The 18,577-nt window shown below is 33.7% G+C and overlaps 1 protein-coding gene across 10 annotated transcripts in view; it reads right to left on the bottom strand.

Annotated features, from left to right (window-relative positions):
• Positions 1-18,577, bottom strand: part of LOC145252764 (uncharacterized) — a 282,722-nt gene that overhangs the window by 41,519 nt on the left and 222,626 nt on the right. For all 10 annotated transcript variants that reach the window (XM_080112659.1, XM_080112664.1, XM_080112661.1 and 7 more), the window contains one exon: positions 16,708-16,857. In XM_080112659.1, coding sequence (XP_079968785.1) covers positions 16,708-16,857 — 150 coding nt within the window. The remainder of the gene's footprint in view (positions 1-16,707; positions 16,858-18,577) is intronic.

Here is an 18,577-nt window from a genome sequence, read left to right as displayed (position 1 = left end):
TGAATGAAAATTTCAAATATATAAAATCTTAACCAGATGTAAAAGCTCAATAAATCCAAATAGGGATTAGAGCTCATTATAATTACATAGGTTTAATAAAATGTTGAGAAACACTTTAGTAAGACTTAAAAACATTTATTATTCTTCAAAACTTTGTGGATTAAGGACTTTCACCTCTATTTGTGTTTTCTTTCCGAATAATAAATGTTTTTACCTCTTACTAAAGTGTTTCTTAACATATTTTATTAAACCTATGTAATTATAAAATTCTGAACTAAGTTATGTAGAATTACAATAAAATTTATTGTTTACAAGGTGTGCAAATAGTTTTTAAAGTTTTTTTTTTTTTTAATCCATGAATTTTCAATGTATGGCTCATCTCATCGGAGGAAATCTTATTAGCAAAATAGATATGGATAATTATAAATTTTGCTTATTTGCACATCAATGGAAAATTAAATCTGAATAGATAGTATATCCAGCTTTCTTTATCTGCTTGGGATTGTCTTATAAACTGTCGCTCAGTAGTACTGTCGCTACTAATTCACAGTTAATAAGTGAAACAGAATTTTATTTCAAAGCAAAGCCTAGAAAAATCATGGATTACATAGAAAAATGCTAGCATGAAAAGTAATATGGTTAAGATTTAAACATGGAAAAAGTAAAAGGTAGAGTTAAAACTGGAAAAGAAAAAAAGATATTCTAGTAAAAAATGAAATAAATTTATAACTTAAAATATTGCATTAAGATTTTTTTTAATTGAATTTAACATTATATAATCAATTCTTATTTAATACTGCAATATTTTAAGGTATAAATTTATTTTATTTTTTAATAGAATATCTTGTCTTTTTCTTTTCATGCTCATATTTTTCTATGTAATATATTTATTTATGCATATATATATTTGTTTTAAAATTTTTGCCCCCCCCCCACTCGTCAGCTTTTGGTCTACAGACATGAAACTTAATATATAAGATATTCAAACCCATGCAAAACTTTATCCTTGAGTTTTAGCCAGGGAAAATCTGTGCAAAAGTGTGAAAATTAAAAAAAATGAATCTGCCCGGTAAAGGTTGAACGACGGCATTACCAATATGCATGCATAACGTAATAGCTACTGGTTCATCTTTTAATTTGTAGCCTTGCAGCAAACATGTTTTCATAGCTCAGGCATTAACGTCAAAGGAAAAAGTAAATCGTAAGCTAAGCATTTCAATTCTCAGTGGTGATGCACAAGTTTTTTTGTTTTTTTTTTAACTTTTTAAATCATTACTATACATTGGGTCCAATACAATAATAAATTTATTGGATCCAATATAATAATAAATAAGAAATCTGCATTAATCGAAATATCATATTTAAACATATTTCCCAACCAGGCAATGCCGGGTGGCCTGCTTGTATATATGTATATATATATATATATATATATAATCACAAAAAAAAATATTACATCACAGAATATGTCAGAAACTTCAAAGCATTTCTTTGGGATCCTTTGAGAATTTGCTGGGAGGAATTCAAAGAATTTTGGACGAGAGTCAAAGAGACAGAAATTAAACATCTGCCATGGATGATTTCAAAGTTTTTTTCCCCCACTTGTTTCGGTTGATTAGTACTTTTGTGTGTGTGTGTGTGTGTGAGCATTGAGATCAAGAAAACCAAAGAAAATTGATTTCAAGAGAATGTATTTATGTTTCAAAAAACTTGATTTGCATGGTTGGTTTTGCTTTATGGCATATCAACCATTTTCGAGTTATTTAATGTTGAATCCAGTAATTTTGGAAAAAAGTTTTAATTCTTCAAGTTCTTTATATCTTCAAATATTTATTCATGGTGTTTGGTTTGATTGTTTTGTAAAAGAAAAAAAAATGTTTTTGTTTTTCAGTTTGTAAAACACGATTGAGTCTTGCAAAGGGAAAGGAAAAAAAGAAAAACGACATAAATGGTTGGTGCATTTTTTGGTCAGGATTGGTTGGTTGGTTGTTTTTGTTTTACGGCATATCAACCCTTTTCGGGTTATTTAATGCCGAATCCAAAGATTTTGAAGAAAAATTTTTTAATAGAATATATTTGTTGTTTTCAAGTCGGTTTCTATTTAACCCATAGTTGGAACCCTAACAGGTACTACCACTCCGGGTCAGAGTGGACTTGGGAGCAATGGTAATTAAAGGGTGGCTCCACACTCCCCAAAGCCCACAAGCTGGGGCCTCACCACTGGATATAGTTTACGTCATATCCAGGACCTTTTGGTCAGGAAGCCAGTATCTTCAGACAGCCTGATCTGGTAGCACTAGATGCCCTAAAAGGGTATTACTACTCCAGTCCAAAGCGAACCTGGGAGCAATATTAACTAAGGGGAAACTCCACATCCCCCTCCCCCCACAGCCCTCAAATTGGGCCTCACCACTAGATATTTTATGGTTATGCCCTTGATTTCGGAATTTTTGATTTTTTGTATTCGGACTATGGTTCTCATCTTTAATGTCATCTCCAACCTTCTCCAGGTGTATCTCGTTGAACACCAGAATCTTTCTATTAAGCGGTAATCTGTATGGAATTTCAAACAGAACCCTTTATTTCAGTAGTCTTTAACCTTTTTTTAATCCGTAGACTCTTTTATCATGTATCAGAATATTAATAGCATTTAATACAAACACAATCTTTATGATGTACGTACCACGGAACAAAAAAGGTCATCCTCCAAAAATCACGTAAATTGAGCAAGTAGATTTATTTTTATAAAGAGAATCATTTTTTACAATTTTAAGCAATTAATAGGAAATTATAGGCAGGTTGGTCCTGCAATTTTTTTTTTTTTTTTTTTTTAAGAAGTGAGTCACTACTTATCAAGGCCCGGAGGCCATTCAAGGATAAGGGTTAATGAGTGTATGGTAGTCACTAGGACAATAGCCTAATAATTATTAATAGTGGAAATTTGGTATAATTTGATTATCCAAAGGGATGATTAATGAAAATCTTTTTTATGTTGGACTTTACGACAACCATATTGTACTCAGCTGGAAAGCAAGCCAGCAGAACAGAGTTCTATAGGTGGGAAATTCTAGGAAAGAAGCTTTATTCATGGAATCCACATTTAGGTTCATACACAGATAAGATTGAGCTTTAGCTGGACGAATGTTTTTTGTGAAAGTTTGACAAGGGAAGGGCATAGATTGGAGCTCAGATGAGCACTTGCCATGAAAATAACGATAAAGCAAAGACAGGCTTGCAACGTCTCTTTTGTGAGAAAGAGGTTTCAGGGAAGAGAAAAGGGCATCACCTACTAGGTTATGAAGTCCGTTGTGAACTGTTCAGAGCATTCTGTCTTGCCTTTGTCAAGGCAAGATAGAGTGCTCCAAGCAGCTCTTGCCCAGATGTGGCAATCGGGACAAGATCAAAATGTAGTATCTGTTCTTCAGATGCTGCACTTCAATTTCTTGTTCTCTGTCAGTGGAGGATAAATCCTTCCCGACTGAGACAATTTTTATTTTTGTTCCTTTTCTCCACGTTAAAAAATCGACCTTGGTGTCTAACACTGTCCCGTGAGGAGGCATTGTAAATAGGAACAATACTCCATCCTAGGACGTATGTAGTTTGAATTATCTGTCCTTGTTTCAAGATAGTGATGCAAGACAGTTCCTTTTTGCTTACTCATAAAATTTGATTTTCTGAGTTAAAAATAAAACTACCCAATCAATTTACATGATTTCTGGAGTATGACATTTTCGTTCCATTACGGGTATATAGAGCATACATTTTTTTTTTTTTTTTAATTTTTGCTTTTTTATTATAGAGAGAATTCTGGACAAGAATCGAAAATGTGATATATGTTCTATTCTGTCCTTGGTGAGTGAAGGATAAATCTTTCTAGAGTAAAGCAATTATTTTAACTCCAATCCAAAATACCCCTTTATGGAGAGCTGGATTTTCATCCCTCTATTAAAAACCGACCTTGTGCCTAACTTTGCTCTCATGGTGAGGCAAGAAAATAGGAACACATAGCTAAGAGGATCATAAAATGGCAATGCAAGCCCATCATCTGCAAGCTTGCCACTGAATCAATTTCACATCCATCATAAGTACACATCGATACATATGATAGCAAATACCTTAGTTAAGTATCAATGTATATTTATATCATGTAAGCAAAACAAGGTCACTAACAGCCATCTTAGAATTCGGTGCTGCGTGTTTCTAGGTAGATTTATTCTTGGAAATATTCCTACTAGAAAACAGATTCCTTTTCTAAGTTTTAACAATAGCTAAACTGAGAGAAATGCCACAAGGTCAAACTTTTTTCTTTTCTTTTTTTTTATATAGTCTCTAAAGACAAACTAAAAAGTGCTTCATCTTCAAAATCCATACTGGAGTGCATACGCACGCAACATATATCAAGTTTTAAACATCTGAATAAACATAACATAAAAACACTAGATCATAGTAGACCTATATTATTACTGCTCTAATTGCAAGAAACCTATTTCTAATCAATCATATATTCCATACTAGCAGGCCTCCTGGCGTTGCCCGGTTGTAAAATACATTTAAATATGATATTTTAATTTATGCAGATTTCTTATTTATTATAGAGTCAAATCTCTATTGATTATTATATTGTACCTAATATATAGTAGTGATTTGCAAAAAATAATATGATTTCGGTCCCATCAGCAAGAATCAGAATGAAAACATATAGCTCTCCAGCTTTAGCCATGACTGTATGGTTTAAATCTATATGTATAAAAACATTGGGGGGGGGGGATAACGTTGTTTAACCCATAACTGCTGTATATCTGTACATTTGCAGAAATAATCGGTTTTAATCGACTTACTACTGCTAAGCTCAATGTTTTCTTTTTTTTTTTTTTTTTCAATTTTGACCAGTTAGTAACAATTTTTACTGGCTAAAAATCAAATTTGTTTAATTTTAATAAGTACAAATCCCGTGTATATCAAGTTTCAAGTCTGTTGATCAAAGATTCAGAGAGGAGTCTGGTAGAGATCGTCTGCACACACTCAGGCAGAGGCACTTTTATATACAGATACAAATACACGTGCCTTTGCTAGAACATTATCATCCTAAATGCTATGCAATTATGCACAATATAGAAAATATGCATAAATAGAAATGAGTGTGCCAGTTAAATGAAATCAATCATTCAATAAAAAATCATAAATTAATAATTAAAGTTTGTTTTTCAAAGAATATGCAAATTAGTTAACCTTTATTTAATCATTTGCATATCCATGACTGAGTATATTATATATGAGTATATAAGTTTGTTTTAATAATTTTTAAAATAGAAAAAGTAGGCTTTTAATATCAATGTAAGTGCAACGAAAAACTCAACTTTATATGCATACTAGCAAGCTGCCCAGTATTGCCCGGTCATAAAACATGCTTAAATATGGTATTTTGATTAATGCAGATTCTGTATTTATTTTTGGACCCAATGATAAAAAAAAAAGACTTGTATGCCACCATTGAGAATCGAAACCAAAAACGTTTAGCTTACAATTTTACTTTTTCCTTTGAAGTTAATGCCTGAGCTATGAAAACATGTTTTCTGCAAGGCCAAAAATTAAAACATGAACTAATAGCTATTAAGTTACGCATGCATATTTGTAATGTCATTCAACCTTCACTTGGGAAATTCCATTTTTCTAATTTTTACACTTGCACAAATTTCCCCCGGCTAAAACCTAAATATAAAGTTTCACATGGGTTCAAATACTCTATACATTAAGTTTCATGTCTATAGACCAAAAACAGACAGAGGAGTTTGGTAGACAAAATCTTTTAAGCAAATTTATATATGCATATATAAATATATATAGAAAGAGATTTGTGTTTAATATAACTTGTTTATGCAAATATTACGCAAGTATAAATCATGTAGAATATCTTCATGAATATAATTACATGTAATAGTTAACTAAAGATGATCATCCCATAAGAAAACTGGAAAAAACTAAGATGAAATTAAAATGAATGTTTTAAAAAAAAAAATATGCAAATTAACTAGATCTTTTGCAGATGAATACAATTCCACGACCTATAACATATATAATAAAGTTGTATTCTCTTTTTAAATAAATAGAAAAAAGAGTTTTTAATAGATCAATACACACAAAAAAAATTTATATGAGGCTAGATAAAACGTGAATGTATGAGCATTTTGCAGTATAGACAACAAAATGAAAAAGTGGTAAAAAAACAAAAAACAAAACAAATATATAATAGATAAATATTACTAGAGACAAACTAGGTTACACTTTTACCTACCCTTTTGTGTTTTAATTTATTACAAAGCATTTATTTAGTTTGAGACAAGTCCTGCTGAGCCTTAAGTTAGAACAAAAAAAAAAAATGGCTGACATGAGACTACCATCTGGGGGAGTCATGATAATCACTTAAGGATTTTTAAAAGTGTTTCCCCCTAGCTGATGAAATTTAAAAAAAAATTTTTTTTTAATGGAACAGCATCTCAAGTTATTTATGTTCAGAGAAGAGAGTATTTTATTTAACAAATGAATTAAGATTTTATTTATTCTTTAAAAGTTTTTTTTTTTTAATTTTATGGCATATCAACCATTTTTGGAGTATTTAATGGCAAATCCAGTAATTATGGAAAATAAGATTATGCTTCAAGTTCTTTGTATCTGCAATTATTTATTTCATGAAGTTTGGTTTGGTTGTTTTGTAGAAGAAAATTGTTGTTTTTGACTTTGCAGAACATGATCAAGTTCACAAAGGGGAAAAAAAAAAAAAAAATTCAATGTTTGGTGCATTTTTGATCATGAATCCAATATCTTTAAACGGCCTGATCTGATAGCACCAGACTGTACAGGTATTACCACTCTGGGCCAAAGTGGACATAGGAACAGCGGTTACTAAAGGTCAAATCGAACCTCACCACTGGATGTCTTAAGGTTCTACCCAGGACCTTAAAAGTTGAGAAAACGTTCGAATCTGGTTTGAAAATGACTAAAAAATATGTTTGAAATTGATTGATTATAAACTGCATTTTAAATAACGAAATCGGTCATCTCCAGAAAAGTTATTTTTAATATTTACTTGAAAAGAGAATAATATAAAAATAACATCAGGGGATAGGGGGGGGGGGGGGCGTGGTAAGTAGTTAACAACACTGATTGAAAACCTGAGTGTGCCAAGTTTGAATCCAGTTCATTCCACAAAAATACTTTCATCAAACACACACTTGTCCTCATGTCTAACCTCCGGGAAATGCGGTAACATCTTGCTTGCTTGACGAATATAAATCTCACCTGTCTGTTTAAAATGTATGTATGTATGTATGTTTGCCTAAAACTTTCGACAGCAGCGACGGATTTTCACAAGATCAGTATAGTTTTGAAGTTCGACCCTTTGGACAACAAACAATATCGAAAAATTGGCTAAAAACATTCCTTCACCCTCAACTGGGCACTTTTCTACAAGGAGGGTCGGTTATTTTGCGTCACCATTTTTGCAAATCGTATCAGTTGGAATGACTTTACTGATTTCAACATTCCAAACTTCTGGTCACGTCATGGAGTAGGGGTAAGATGTCAGGTTTTCTTTCACTTTCTTCTCCGCCTTTGCGTCATGGGTTCGAACCTGCCTGCCTACTACCACCTCCTTTTTTTTTTTTTTTTGGCTCAACACACACTTCCAAACACTTGGCACTCAGGCTAGTTTTATTGAAAGGGGAAGGAGGAATGTTCAATTTTTAAAAATTAATATGGTAATTTTTGTCTTTTATTAAATTTTTTTTCTTATTGATTAGTTTCGTTTCAATGATTTCAAGTAGTGAACAGGAATGAAATGATGAAGCCAGTCAGTATATAAATATATTGAAACGTTGATGCTTCTCAATATCTGGGATCATGCTAATGCAGAATCAAGTTTGCTTAACAGCATATGGTAACAATTCATCACCTTACGTTCATTCTTCAAGCTCTGAGGCGGGAAATTAGAACTCATCAAACAATGTTCACCTTAAGTTTACAAACTTTCCACCCAGCTAACATGCCAAGATTATTTATTGTAAACAACCGAATCCTCTAATGAAAGTGATTATATATATTATTTTAAAATATAATTATCCACTGACACGTGCTTCATCGTTTATTTTCATTCTGCCTTTGAGTAATATATTGAGACCACGTGAAACTTGACATATAGGGTATTAGAACATGGAGAACGAATTTGATTTGGTTTTAGCCGGTAAAAATAGCTGCTCTTCTACGCATGCACATATCTTCATATATAGGTTAAACAACGTCATTTTTAAATCTTTTATATGCGTATGGACATCGCTACGAGGGTAACAAATCAGGTTCGAGTGCCAAGATTCTTTATTGTAAACAACCGAATCCTCTAATGAAAGTGATTATATATATATATATATATATATATATATATATATTATTTTTAAAATATAATTATCCACTGACACGTGTTTCGTTGTTTACGACTCATCAGAGTGGCTGAATCTAGCGAGATTCGAAATCAGGACCTCAGGGTAATGAGGCTGACCTCTTTATCCGTTGATCCATCTCACCGATGTTAGGATGTATCACGATTTATTTAGATGTTATTTGTTTTTGCGATACGCTTTGAATGAATTATTTACTAACGTGCATTTTTACCTAAATGCGAGTTGGGAATAGTTTTCCCTTTAACCAATTTGGTACCCCCACATGGGGAGCGATGTGTATATATATATATATATATATATATATATATATATATATATATATATATATAAAAAAACAGTAGACGTATGCATGTGAAAATATTTAACTGATAAACTATTAAACTACTGGTCGCACAACACTAAAATTAACAGGAAATAGTAATCATACACCAAGGATGGTTTATAACAAATAAAATCTTTGTTTGGATGGATAAATAATGCATACAGAAACATGTCGGCAAGCTGAAATCAAAATGTTCATCTCAACTTGCTGACATATTTTTATTCGTTTTAAGCATGCGCAGATTCAATCATAACTTGAATTTATTTAATTTTAAAATCTTTCTTATTTATCTGTCGAGTTATTTCAAGTGGTAGGGAATGCGGCTTGAGTGTTAAATGTTTCGATTTTGATTCTAGCTGATGGCACTTCCGTTTTTTTTTTTGGTTTTTTTTTTTTTAACTTTTGAAATCAGTCATATATATATATATATATATATATATATATTAGTGGCTTGGCAAGGTAACAGGGGAGACAACCAAGCAAAATTCATCCCAAAGCAGAAAACTAAAGCTGGCTTGCTAGAATTATATATATATATATATATATACATACATACACACTGAATAATGTATAAGAAACTTTTTTTGCGAAAAATAAAAGGTGTTTTCAACAGAATGACACATTCAAATAAACCAATCAAATTCATGGATTAAGGATTTTCATTTTTCTAATTCCGTGTTTGAATTTGATGGATCAATAAACATTGTGATTTATTCAATTTCATTTTTCATCAATTTTTCCTATCTGGTATATTGAGTTTTTGATAAGTTCCTATTTTTAAGATAATATTTATACTCATCTTTACAATTCTACTTATACACGTAAGGGGATGTGATGGGGTATAGTGATTAATAACACGGGACTGATAACCGAGTGTTTCAAGTTCGAATCCAGTTCATTCCACAAAACTCAGTTTCACTTAGGATACTGGCAACCTTCACATGGTCCCTTTCGTAATCTCCAATATCTTTTATAGAAAGAATTCTGACTAGAAAAATATCAGGGAAACCAATGCCAACAACTGAATCTTCAGATTCATATGATATGTTAATGATGATATCCAAGTAAAAATATAGATTGAAATAGATACGGACACAAAGTTGGCTAATGATCCTCTCAAAGTGATTGGAGTCCTTTTGTTATCTTTAGTATCTGTTGTGTGCTGCAGGTGATTATCAGTTCAGCTCTACCATCAGAATAAAGTACACGAGGCACTACACAAGATATACTTATGAGAAAAGAGGAGTTAAGAAAAAGATTCTTCCCTACAGATTACAATATGTTCATTTTCAAGTTTAATGTTAACAAATACTTTTCGAGCTTCCTTAAGTAATCAGCAAGTATTTTTTTTAAAACATGACCGCCTTGTTTTTTGTCTTGTTTTGGCATTACTTGACATCATATTTCAAATGTTATGTCTACAGACAAGTTTCATTGTTGGAGATTCATCAGTGTGGATTTACACAATGTATCTAAGCTCAAACCTGGATCTTTAGCGATCATTGACTGAATGTTTAATGTCCCTGTTGTCTCAACTGACTTGCTAGCTATTACTAATGCAAAAAAAAAAAAAAAAAAAATACACTGCTTTTATTTAGGACTAGCAGACGAGCACCTGACCTTGCCGGATCATAAAATATACTCAAATGTATTTTAATTCATGCAGATTTCATATTTATTATTATAGAGCCAATTCTCTATCGAATATTATATATTTCCCCCAAAATCTTTGGCCTTGATGGACGAGAGACAAAAACTTGCTGCTATGGTTTCAAATGATCTGAAATAACAGCAAGGGGAGACTTGATTCTAAATATTTCTCATGTTATATCTCCCCTCTTTGGTTTTCATACATAAAGTAAATTTCACAGTGTATAAGGATTATTTGATACTGGAGATATTCATAGTCGTACCCTATTTCCAAAAGAGGGGAGATATAACATATGAGAAATATTTGGATTCTTTAGACTACTGTTCTCATCTTCAGCGTCATTTGCATAAGGTTTCGGTCAACATGACCTCCAACCTTTTGCAGGTGTATCTTGTCAAACTCAGGAATTTGTACAGAATTTTGAACCCTTTATTTACTTCACAAGAGTAGCATGCTCTTGTTCCATTAGTCATAACTGGATAAAGGTACTAAGTGTAATTCACAAATGTAGTTTTCGGTCACCCACACTGAGAATTGAACCTTCAACCTTAAGGAGAATATCACTTTTACAATTGATTTTTCCAAGTACTCTAACCACTGTGCCACAGGTCCTTGCAGACAGTTCTAGTACAGGTTTTTATTTCTAGATATAAATACTACTATTTATTACTATATATATATAATTTACTTATTACTGTATATATTATCTATTATTTATAATCAACAATTCCCATATCATGTTAAATTATATACTCGTTCTACTTAGTAATTGATTATCGACCAGAATATATGCTGCTTCTTTGAGTCGCCTTACTCTTCACCTTTCTTCTGTTTATAATTTTTATTTTGTCTCATAATAGTAGATGGTTTCCCTTTTTCCTCCAGATATGGTCAACCATATCTGACTTTTCAATCTCTCCACACAAAGATATTTTTGAAATTTCACACAAATGTACTTTATGTGCCTGGCAGTGTTCTTAGACAGGTTTTGTATAGGAATGTCGATAACCGACAAAAATCCTATGAAAGACGGAATAAGTGATTTTGACTAAAGCCTAACACACAGCCTAGCATCACAAATGCATTTGAGAAGTTTTATTCCTACAGAAGCAGAAGGGAATGCCATATAAAATCAACAGGAAGCTCTTTGATATGACAGGGACATGTTCAAAATGAATGTTTCTGTCTAGAGCACAATTGAACGATGATACTTGACTTTAGCATTTTAAACCTTAATTAAAGCCATTATCACTGCACAAGTAGAAAGGCCCGGCATATAAAATCAACAGAAGGTTCTTTTATGACAGGGGCATGTTCAAAATGTTTCTGTTTAGAGCACAATTGAACCATAATATCTGATATTTGCATTTTAAATTTTAATTCAAACCATTATATCAAAACAATTTTATAAAATCGACAGTAGGTTCTCTACAGTGCAATGTAGACTACAACATATTATGGAATAACTGCGGGGAGGATGGAAAAATGGGCGAGTTTACTAATTCCGATGACAAAATATGGGGTGAAATATTCGTTGATCATAAACTTCCTGGTAACATCGAATCTCTCTGCTAGTATATATATAAAGGACAGAAAACAACATAGCTGACGAGAGTCTAACATCATTTATGATTTACCATTAATTGCCCCTCCCCTTATGTTAGGCTTGAAACCGACGGTAACAATGTTATTCTGACCTTCTGTACAATTTTATATATATATATATATATATATATATATATATATATATATATATATATGAGGGAGTTAAAAGAATAGAATAAAATCAATTCTTTAAGATGAGACATATCAGGATGCTACAAAGATCAAATTGTTTTGGAGCTCATATAGGAGTCAATAAAGAAAGAAAATGGAGGTATAAAAACTATATAGTAACAAGCAACGCGTACGTGGTCCCCCTCTTGTGCTGCATGTGAGATGACGCCAAAAAAATAGTGAAGAAATGATAAATGTGAAAAGTGTGAAAGGCCAACGTTGCCTCCACATTTTTGCCAAGTTTCAGAAAAATCTAATGGATGGAGCAAAAGTTATGGGATAAAAAGTCTTCTTTTTTTTTTTGGCAATTTTGGAGCATTTGTGACCCCTTTTGAGCTCCTGGGAACACCAAATCCCAGTGAAAATGGACAAACGGTGCAGTTTCACGCCATAAGACTGTATATTTGAATTCAGCGCCATGGAAAACTACTATATAGATATACATATCAAGTTCTTGAGTAATATGAAAAAAGAGCTCCAAAAGGGCATGTTTTTTAGCCCTAAAAGTCCCAGAGGGATGCGAACCAGAATTTGCCAGGGTCACCCATATTGAATTTATATCAAGAACAATAACCTCCAAATTTTGGCCAAGTTTCAGGAAAATCTCATGGATGGATAAAAAAAAAAAAAAAAAAAAAAAAAGTGTCATTTTTTGCCATTTTGGGGCATTTTTTACCTCTTTTGAGTCCCTCGGGACGCAGAATCCCAGTGTAAATGGATAACGGTGCAGTTTCAGGCCTTAACACATGTATATTTGAGTTGACCACCATGAATAACCACTACATAGTCAGACATATCAAGTTTTTGTCGAGAAATATGAAAAAAGAGCCACAAAAGGAGCGTTTTTAGCACTGAAAGTCCCCAGAGACGCAAACCAAAATTTTGCCAAGGTCACCATATTGGATTTATATTAAGAACAATAGGCTATTTCGTGTATATGTTTGTCATCACTGGTGATAATGGCGAGCCCATAGCTAGCCCCTCTTGTCGATATAGGTCAGTACCCATTCTGAAGTAGGTTGTTTCTATACAGAATGTCAGCATTTCCATTAAGTTGGGCAATGATACACATACTGACCTATATCGACAAGAGGAGGGGCTAGCTATGGGCTCGCCATTATCACCAGTGATGACGAACATATACATGGAATACTTCGAAGACATGGCCTTAGGTTCAGCTCCCTTAAAGCCAACCATGTGACTAAGATACGTTGATGACACCTTTATACTCTGGCCCCATCAGGAAGACATTCAGGCTCTCCTAGACCATGTGAACTCAATAAGACAATCGATACAGTTCACAATGGAGAAAGAAAAAGATAACCAACTGGCCTTCCTTGATATACTCATATCATGCACAGAGCATGGGTTTAAGACATCCGTATATCGCAAGCCTACCTTCACCGAACAATACCTTAACTTCAACTCCCATCACCCATACAGTATCAAACATGGAATCACATGCTGCCTACAACATCGAGCAGAGACAATAAGTAGCGACACCATTACATACCACCAAGAAATGGTCAGGTTGAAGAATACCCTTCGTCGTAACAACTACCCTGACAGCATACTATCCACCAGACGTGTTAATAGTATAAGAGAGGAGAATGAAACCCAAAAACCACCAACGGTCTGCCTACCATACATACGAGGCATCTAAAAGATTCAGAGAATATGTGCCCCCTATAACATCAGGACGGTATTCAAGAGCGAGTCAACACTCAGACGACACCTGGTACAAGTGAAGCCCCACATGGAGGAGAACATGACCAAGAACTGCATATATTCCATCCCATGCAGTTGCAGAAAGGTTTACAAAGGTGAAATATGCCGCCCCCTCAAAGTAAGGGTGGAAGAACACTGAAAAGCGGTAACTAAAGGGGAGACAGAAAAAATCGGGTATAGCCAACCATGTCTGAATGGAGAGTGGGGGACCATCGCCCCCTATGGGATGAAGTAAAAATAAACAGAGAGGCCCACTGGAAAGTGAGAAAACTTAAAGAAACAGCTGACATGCTCGGACATAACAACCTACTGAGCAAACCAAGCGTAGAGCTGAATGCAATTTGGACACCTCTAATAGAGAGAGAAAACCTTGAATAACAACATAGGTTTAACATTAACAAAAACCAACTAAGAATTGTCCTAGACGTATCAAAGTTTACAGTTACCCAAAGGTGCTGAGTTCAATCCTGAACAAAGGCAGTGAAAAGTAACATTCAAAACAGAGAATCAGCAACTATGTCCCAGAGCCTAGCTGGAGTCCGAACACGGTACCTCCGTAATAATAAAGGGTTGGGTTCGAGACTCCTAACAAACGGTTTCCCAGTTCGATACAAAACACCTGATGAAGGCCGGAGGGCAAAACGGCCGAAACGTTGTGACTATAACAACCAAGATGAGGAAGTCAGTCCGACAATCTCAATAAATGAAAACACCATCTTAAAAATACAGACAATTAGACTAGGTTTTAAAAAAGGGGATGACAGGTGAATTTTTATATATATATATATATATATATATATATATATATATACACACACGTATGGCTAAGGTGGAGAGTTGTAAGTTTTAGTTTTTATTCTAGCTGATGGCACCCAAGTCATATATATTAGTTTGGATCTCACTACTATATATTAGGTTAAATATAATAATCGATAAACAATAGTCTCTATAGCAATAAATATGTAATTTGCATGCATATTTAAGCATATTCTGCAACCGGGCAATGCTGGGCAGCCTGCTAGTAGTTCATTAAACTTTAAATTTTCAATTTGTTTAATTTAAATAACACTATAAGCATGCATTACATATTCTATATAAATAAAACAGTAGATGTATGTGTGTGTTTGCTAATATTTAACCAACAAACTCTAAAACTACTGGTCACATAACGCTGAAATTAACAGGAAATAGTAATCAATAGTAGTTCAGTACAGTTCCAATTTAAAATTACTGAAAGATTACCCGATTATGATAAAAAGCAATAAAGAGTACATTGACTGAACTGATTTATTGATTTTTTTTTTTTTTTTCATGCCAACTCGATTTATTTTGGAAAAAAAGATTTTGTATTTGAGCTCCTTAATATTTTCCAATATTTAATAAATTTTATTTTGTACATGAATCACTTGCAGATTACTTCCTTTCACATGTTTTCCTTGAATAATGACAAGAAACAAGAAGAGAATTGCAAGGTCTAGAAAGAGAAGGAGGGATAAATAAAGACCTGGTCAGAGATAGGTTAGTTTATATGAACACTGAAAATAATTGATTGACTACAATTTGATGATTAATGTGAACAGTTTATGACAGGTATTTATTGACCTATTTGAAGATAACCATGTTGTAACCCACAGGGAAACAATCCTGTAGTAACATGTTCCCCGGGTGAAAAGTTTTTTTATAAAAGCACTTGGAGAAAACGAGAGCAATAATATTTTGTTTAACATCCATTTTTACATGCTGGTATAGTTGGATGACTTTTATAAATTGACTTCCTGGCCATGTTTTCATTTATCCTTCTTTCTCTCAAGTGTAGACTTTGGAATCCGCTCCCTGTTTCTTGCTTCCCTGACTTTACCAACACGCAGAAGTTTAAATGTAATGCCAACAGATATCTTGCCACTCAACTCCCCACATAGTCCCCTGTAGAAATGATTCAAATTACTAGCCCCACACAGCCATGTGGCCACATGCCTTGTTTGGGGTTTTAAAAAAAAAGTCTATTTTTATTTCCTCCCATGTTTTCTTTTGTTGTTCCCTATCAACTGACCCTGCTACCGCAACTGTTCTACATCTAACTGAAGAACTGTCATCCAGTCTTTCAAAATGACCATACCATCAACGTCCCCTATCCCATACACTTTTTCCTATACTGTATACATTTATTTCTCGGCAGTCGTCAGATATACACCTGTCTTTAAAACTCACATTACACATTCATCGAATTTCTCTCCATGCAACAGATGTCCTCAACCCTCACTTTCATACATCATCACACTGCATATACATGCCTGATAGACTTCTCTTGATCAACACTGATAATGATCTCTTGGTTTGTAATGATTAGGACTAGGACAACAGAATAGCCTTTTCATTGTTTTGACTCTCGAGTGTGTATCCGTTGATATCTTATATGCTTTTATATAGAGTGATGTGGTTCTCAGTTGATTAACTGTGTCTAACTGTGTCGGATATATACTCGAGAGTCAAAACAATGATAAGAATATTCTGTTGTGATAAGAGTTCCCTGAACTAACTCACTCCATTCCCTCCTAACTTTTTCAATCATATTAGCACTTGCTCCGCCCTGTGCTCCAATGGTGCCATCAATCAAAACACAAAACAAAGAAGCAGAACCATCATAAATTGACTGCATATTGGAGAAAGCTGGCAAAAACAAGCAGGCAGCTTGTAAACAAGAGGAAAAATAAATTGTCAAAATTAATTTTTTGAAAAGGATCCAGGTTATTCTGAACATATATATGGGGAAGGGTACTCACCATAGCTAGGTTGGCAAATGGAACATTGTTGTTATATTCCTGTAATTTACGCTTGAGGTCTTCTCTATTGAGAGTTTCTTGACTAGGCTTTTTCGGGGGGAGGATTTCTTCTGGGATTGGACCAGACCTGTAACCAGAATCGGTTTCATCCTGGATCGGAGAGAGAGAGAGAAAAAAAAAAAAGAAAAGTTAATTAACAAGAAGTTGATATCAATAGATTAATGACAAAATTAATAAAATAAAATAAAATAAATTATATAAATTAAAAAAAAAAAAAAAAAAATTCAAATTATAAAATAAAATGTAATTTGAAAACAAAATTATAATCTTTCATTTTGCAGTGTTCCGACTGGTGCATTTTGTCATCGCTATCAAGAAATGCCTTGATGAACGAAAATTATACCGACAAGATTCTAAAGACGATTCAAAGAATCAGTTATCACTAGCAAAGATTTTTTTTTTTAATTTTCATAATTAATTTCTTATGAATTCGATAATTTCAATACACAAGGCAGCTGCAGCAATATACCATTTTTATTGCTTGTGTCACAGCATATCAATATTTTAAAAAATTATTTGATGCTGAATCCAGTTATTTTTGTAAAAGATTTCATGTTTCAAGTTTTTTACTATCTTTAAGCTAAACTGTGATGCTAGCATGAAGAAACAGAGAAATAAGCGACCATGATTAGGATGTGATTGCTGTAAAGAACAGTGGCACGCGGTGGGTTTTTGTTTTTGATTTTGCAGAAACAAAATTAAAGTTTTGCAAAAGAAAGTAAAAAACACAAAGCATCAATGTTAGGTACATTTCATCTCAGGAAGCCAATATCTTCAGACAGCCTAATCTGGTAGCACCAAAGCAAGTTTTGTAAACCTCTTAGCATTTTAATCTGGTTTTTACTTTCGCTAATTCTTAGGATAAGTATCCGACTCCTTATTTTAAAGACTTCCAATATATATATAAACTGTTGATTCTTCAGAGATTAAAAAGTCTGAATTCCGATGCCCAGCATTCTTAAAAATCGAACTTCAACATCTTCCAAAATGATTGACTGATCCTGCAACCCTGGCACCATGTGCAATTTGCTGGATGTATGTGAATCTAGGTCGTCGTGCGCCTGTGCTGTGGAGTCAACAATACATTTCTCACCAGCTCTTGTTTGCTCCTCTGCCAGTGAATGCCAAATCGTAGACATCGCTCTCTGATAGTAGTAGATATAGCAGGTAAGTTGCCCTAAAGTTGCTGCTTCATGGGATGATCTTGCCAAGATATATTTAACATTGGCTGTAGCATATGAGTGTACCTGCCGACTTTCCAATCTTTTGGTGAATGTCCTGATTGTACCACCATAAACAAGGACAGACTCCACCACTGGTCTGAAGAAATTTGCCAGTTAGCTTTGAAGTTCATACTGACCGCAGCTTATCCAATGCATCCCACATATTTGAGATGCGAATTTCAATATCTCTCTCCGTGGAAACTATGTTATTGCCTAGGAACATAAACCCTGTGACTTTTTTTCACTGTTGTTCCATCAAGAGCTATGATCTCCCCGTCCGCATCGAAAGTCATAAACTTTGTCTTCTCCACATTAATGTAAAGACCAATGTCCTTAGACCAGCATTGTATGATATACATATATATATGTAGAATGTAACAGTGCGCATGAGAAAATCAGCAGCAACAGCCGAAGGGTAGCTGGCTAGCAAAAATATTAGTTGCAGCAGCGACCGTTAAAGCACGTATGCAAATTGGCAAGTGTGCATGTGCTTGCATCACAAGTAGAGAAAAATACACCACGTGGTCGATGAGAGAAGCTAAGTGCATGCTGGGAAAGATGGACATGTAACAAGAGTGGAAAAGCAA

Source organism: Euprymna scolopes, chromosome 29 (assembly GCF_053919585.1).
Source record: "Euprymna scolopes isolate OS-2025 chromosome 29, ASM5391958v1, whole genome shotgun sequence".
NCBI classification, from domain to species: domain Eukaryota; kingdom Metazoa; phylum Mollusca; class Cephalopoda; order Sepiida; family Sepiolidae; genus Euprymna; species Euprymna scolopes.
Note: the sequence above shows the minus strand (reverse complement) of the source record. Positions and strands in the feature narration are given on the sequence as shown.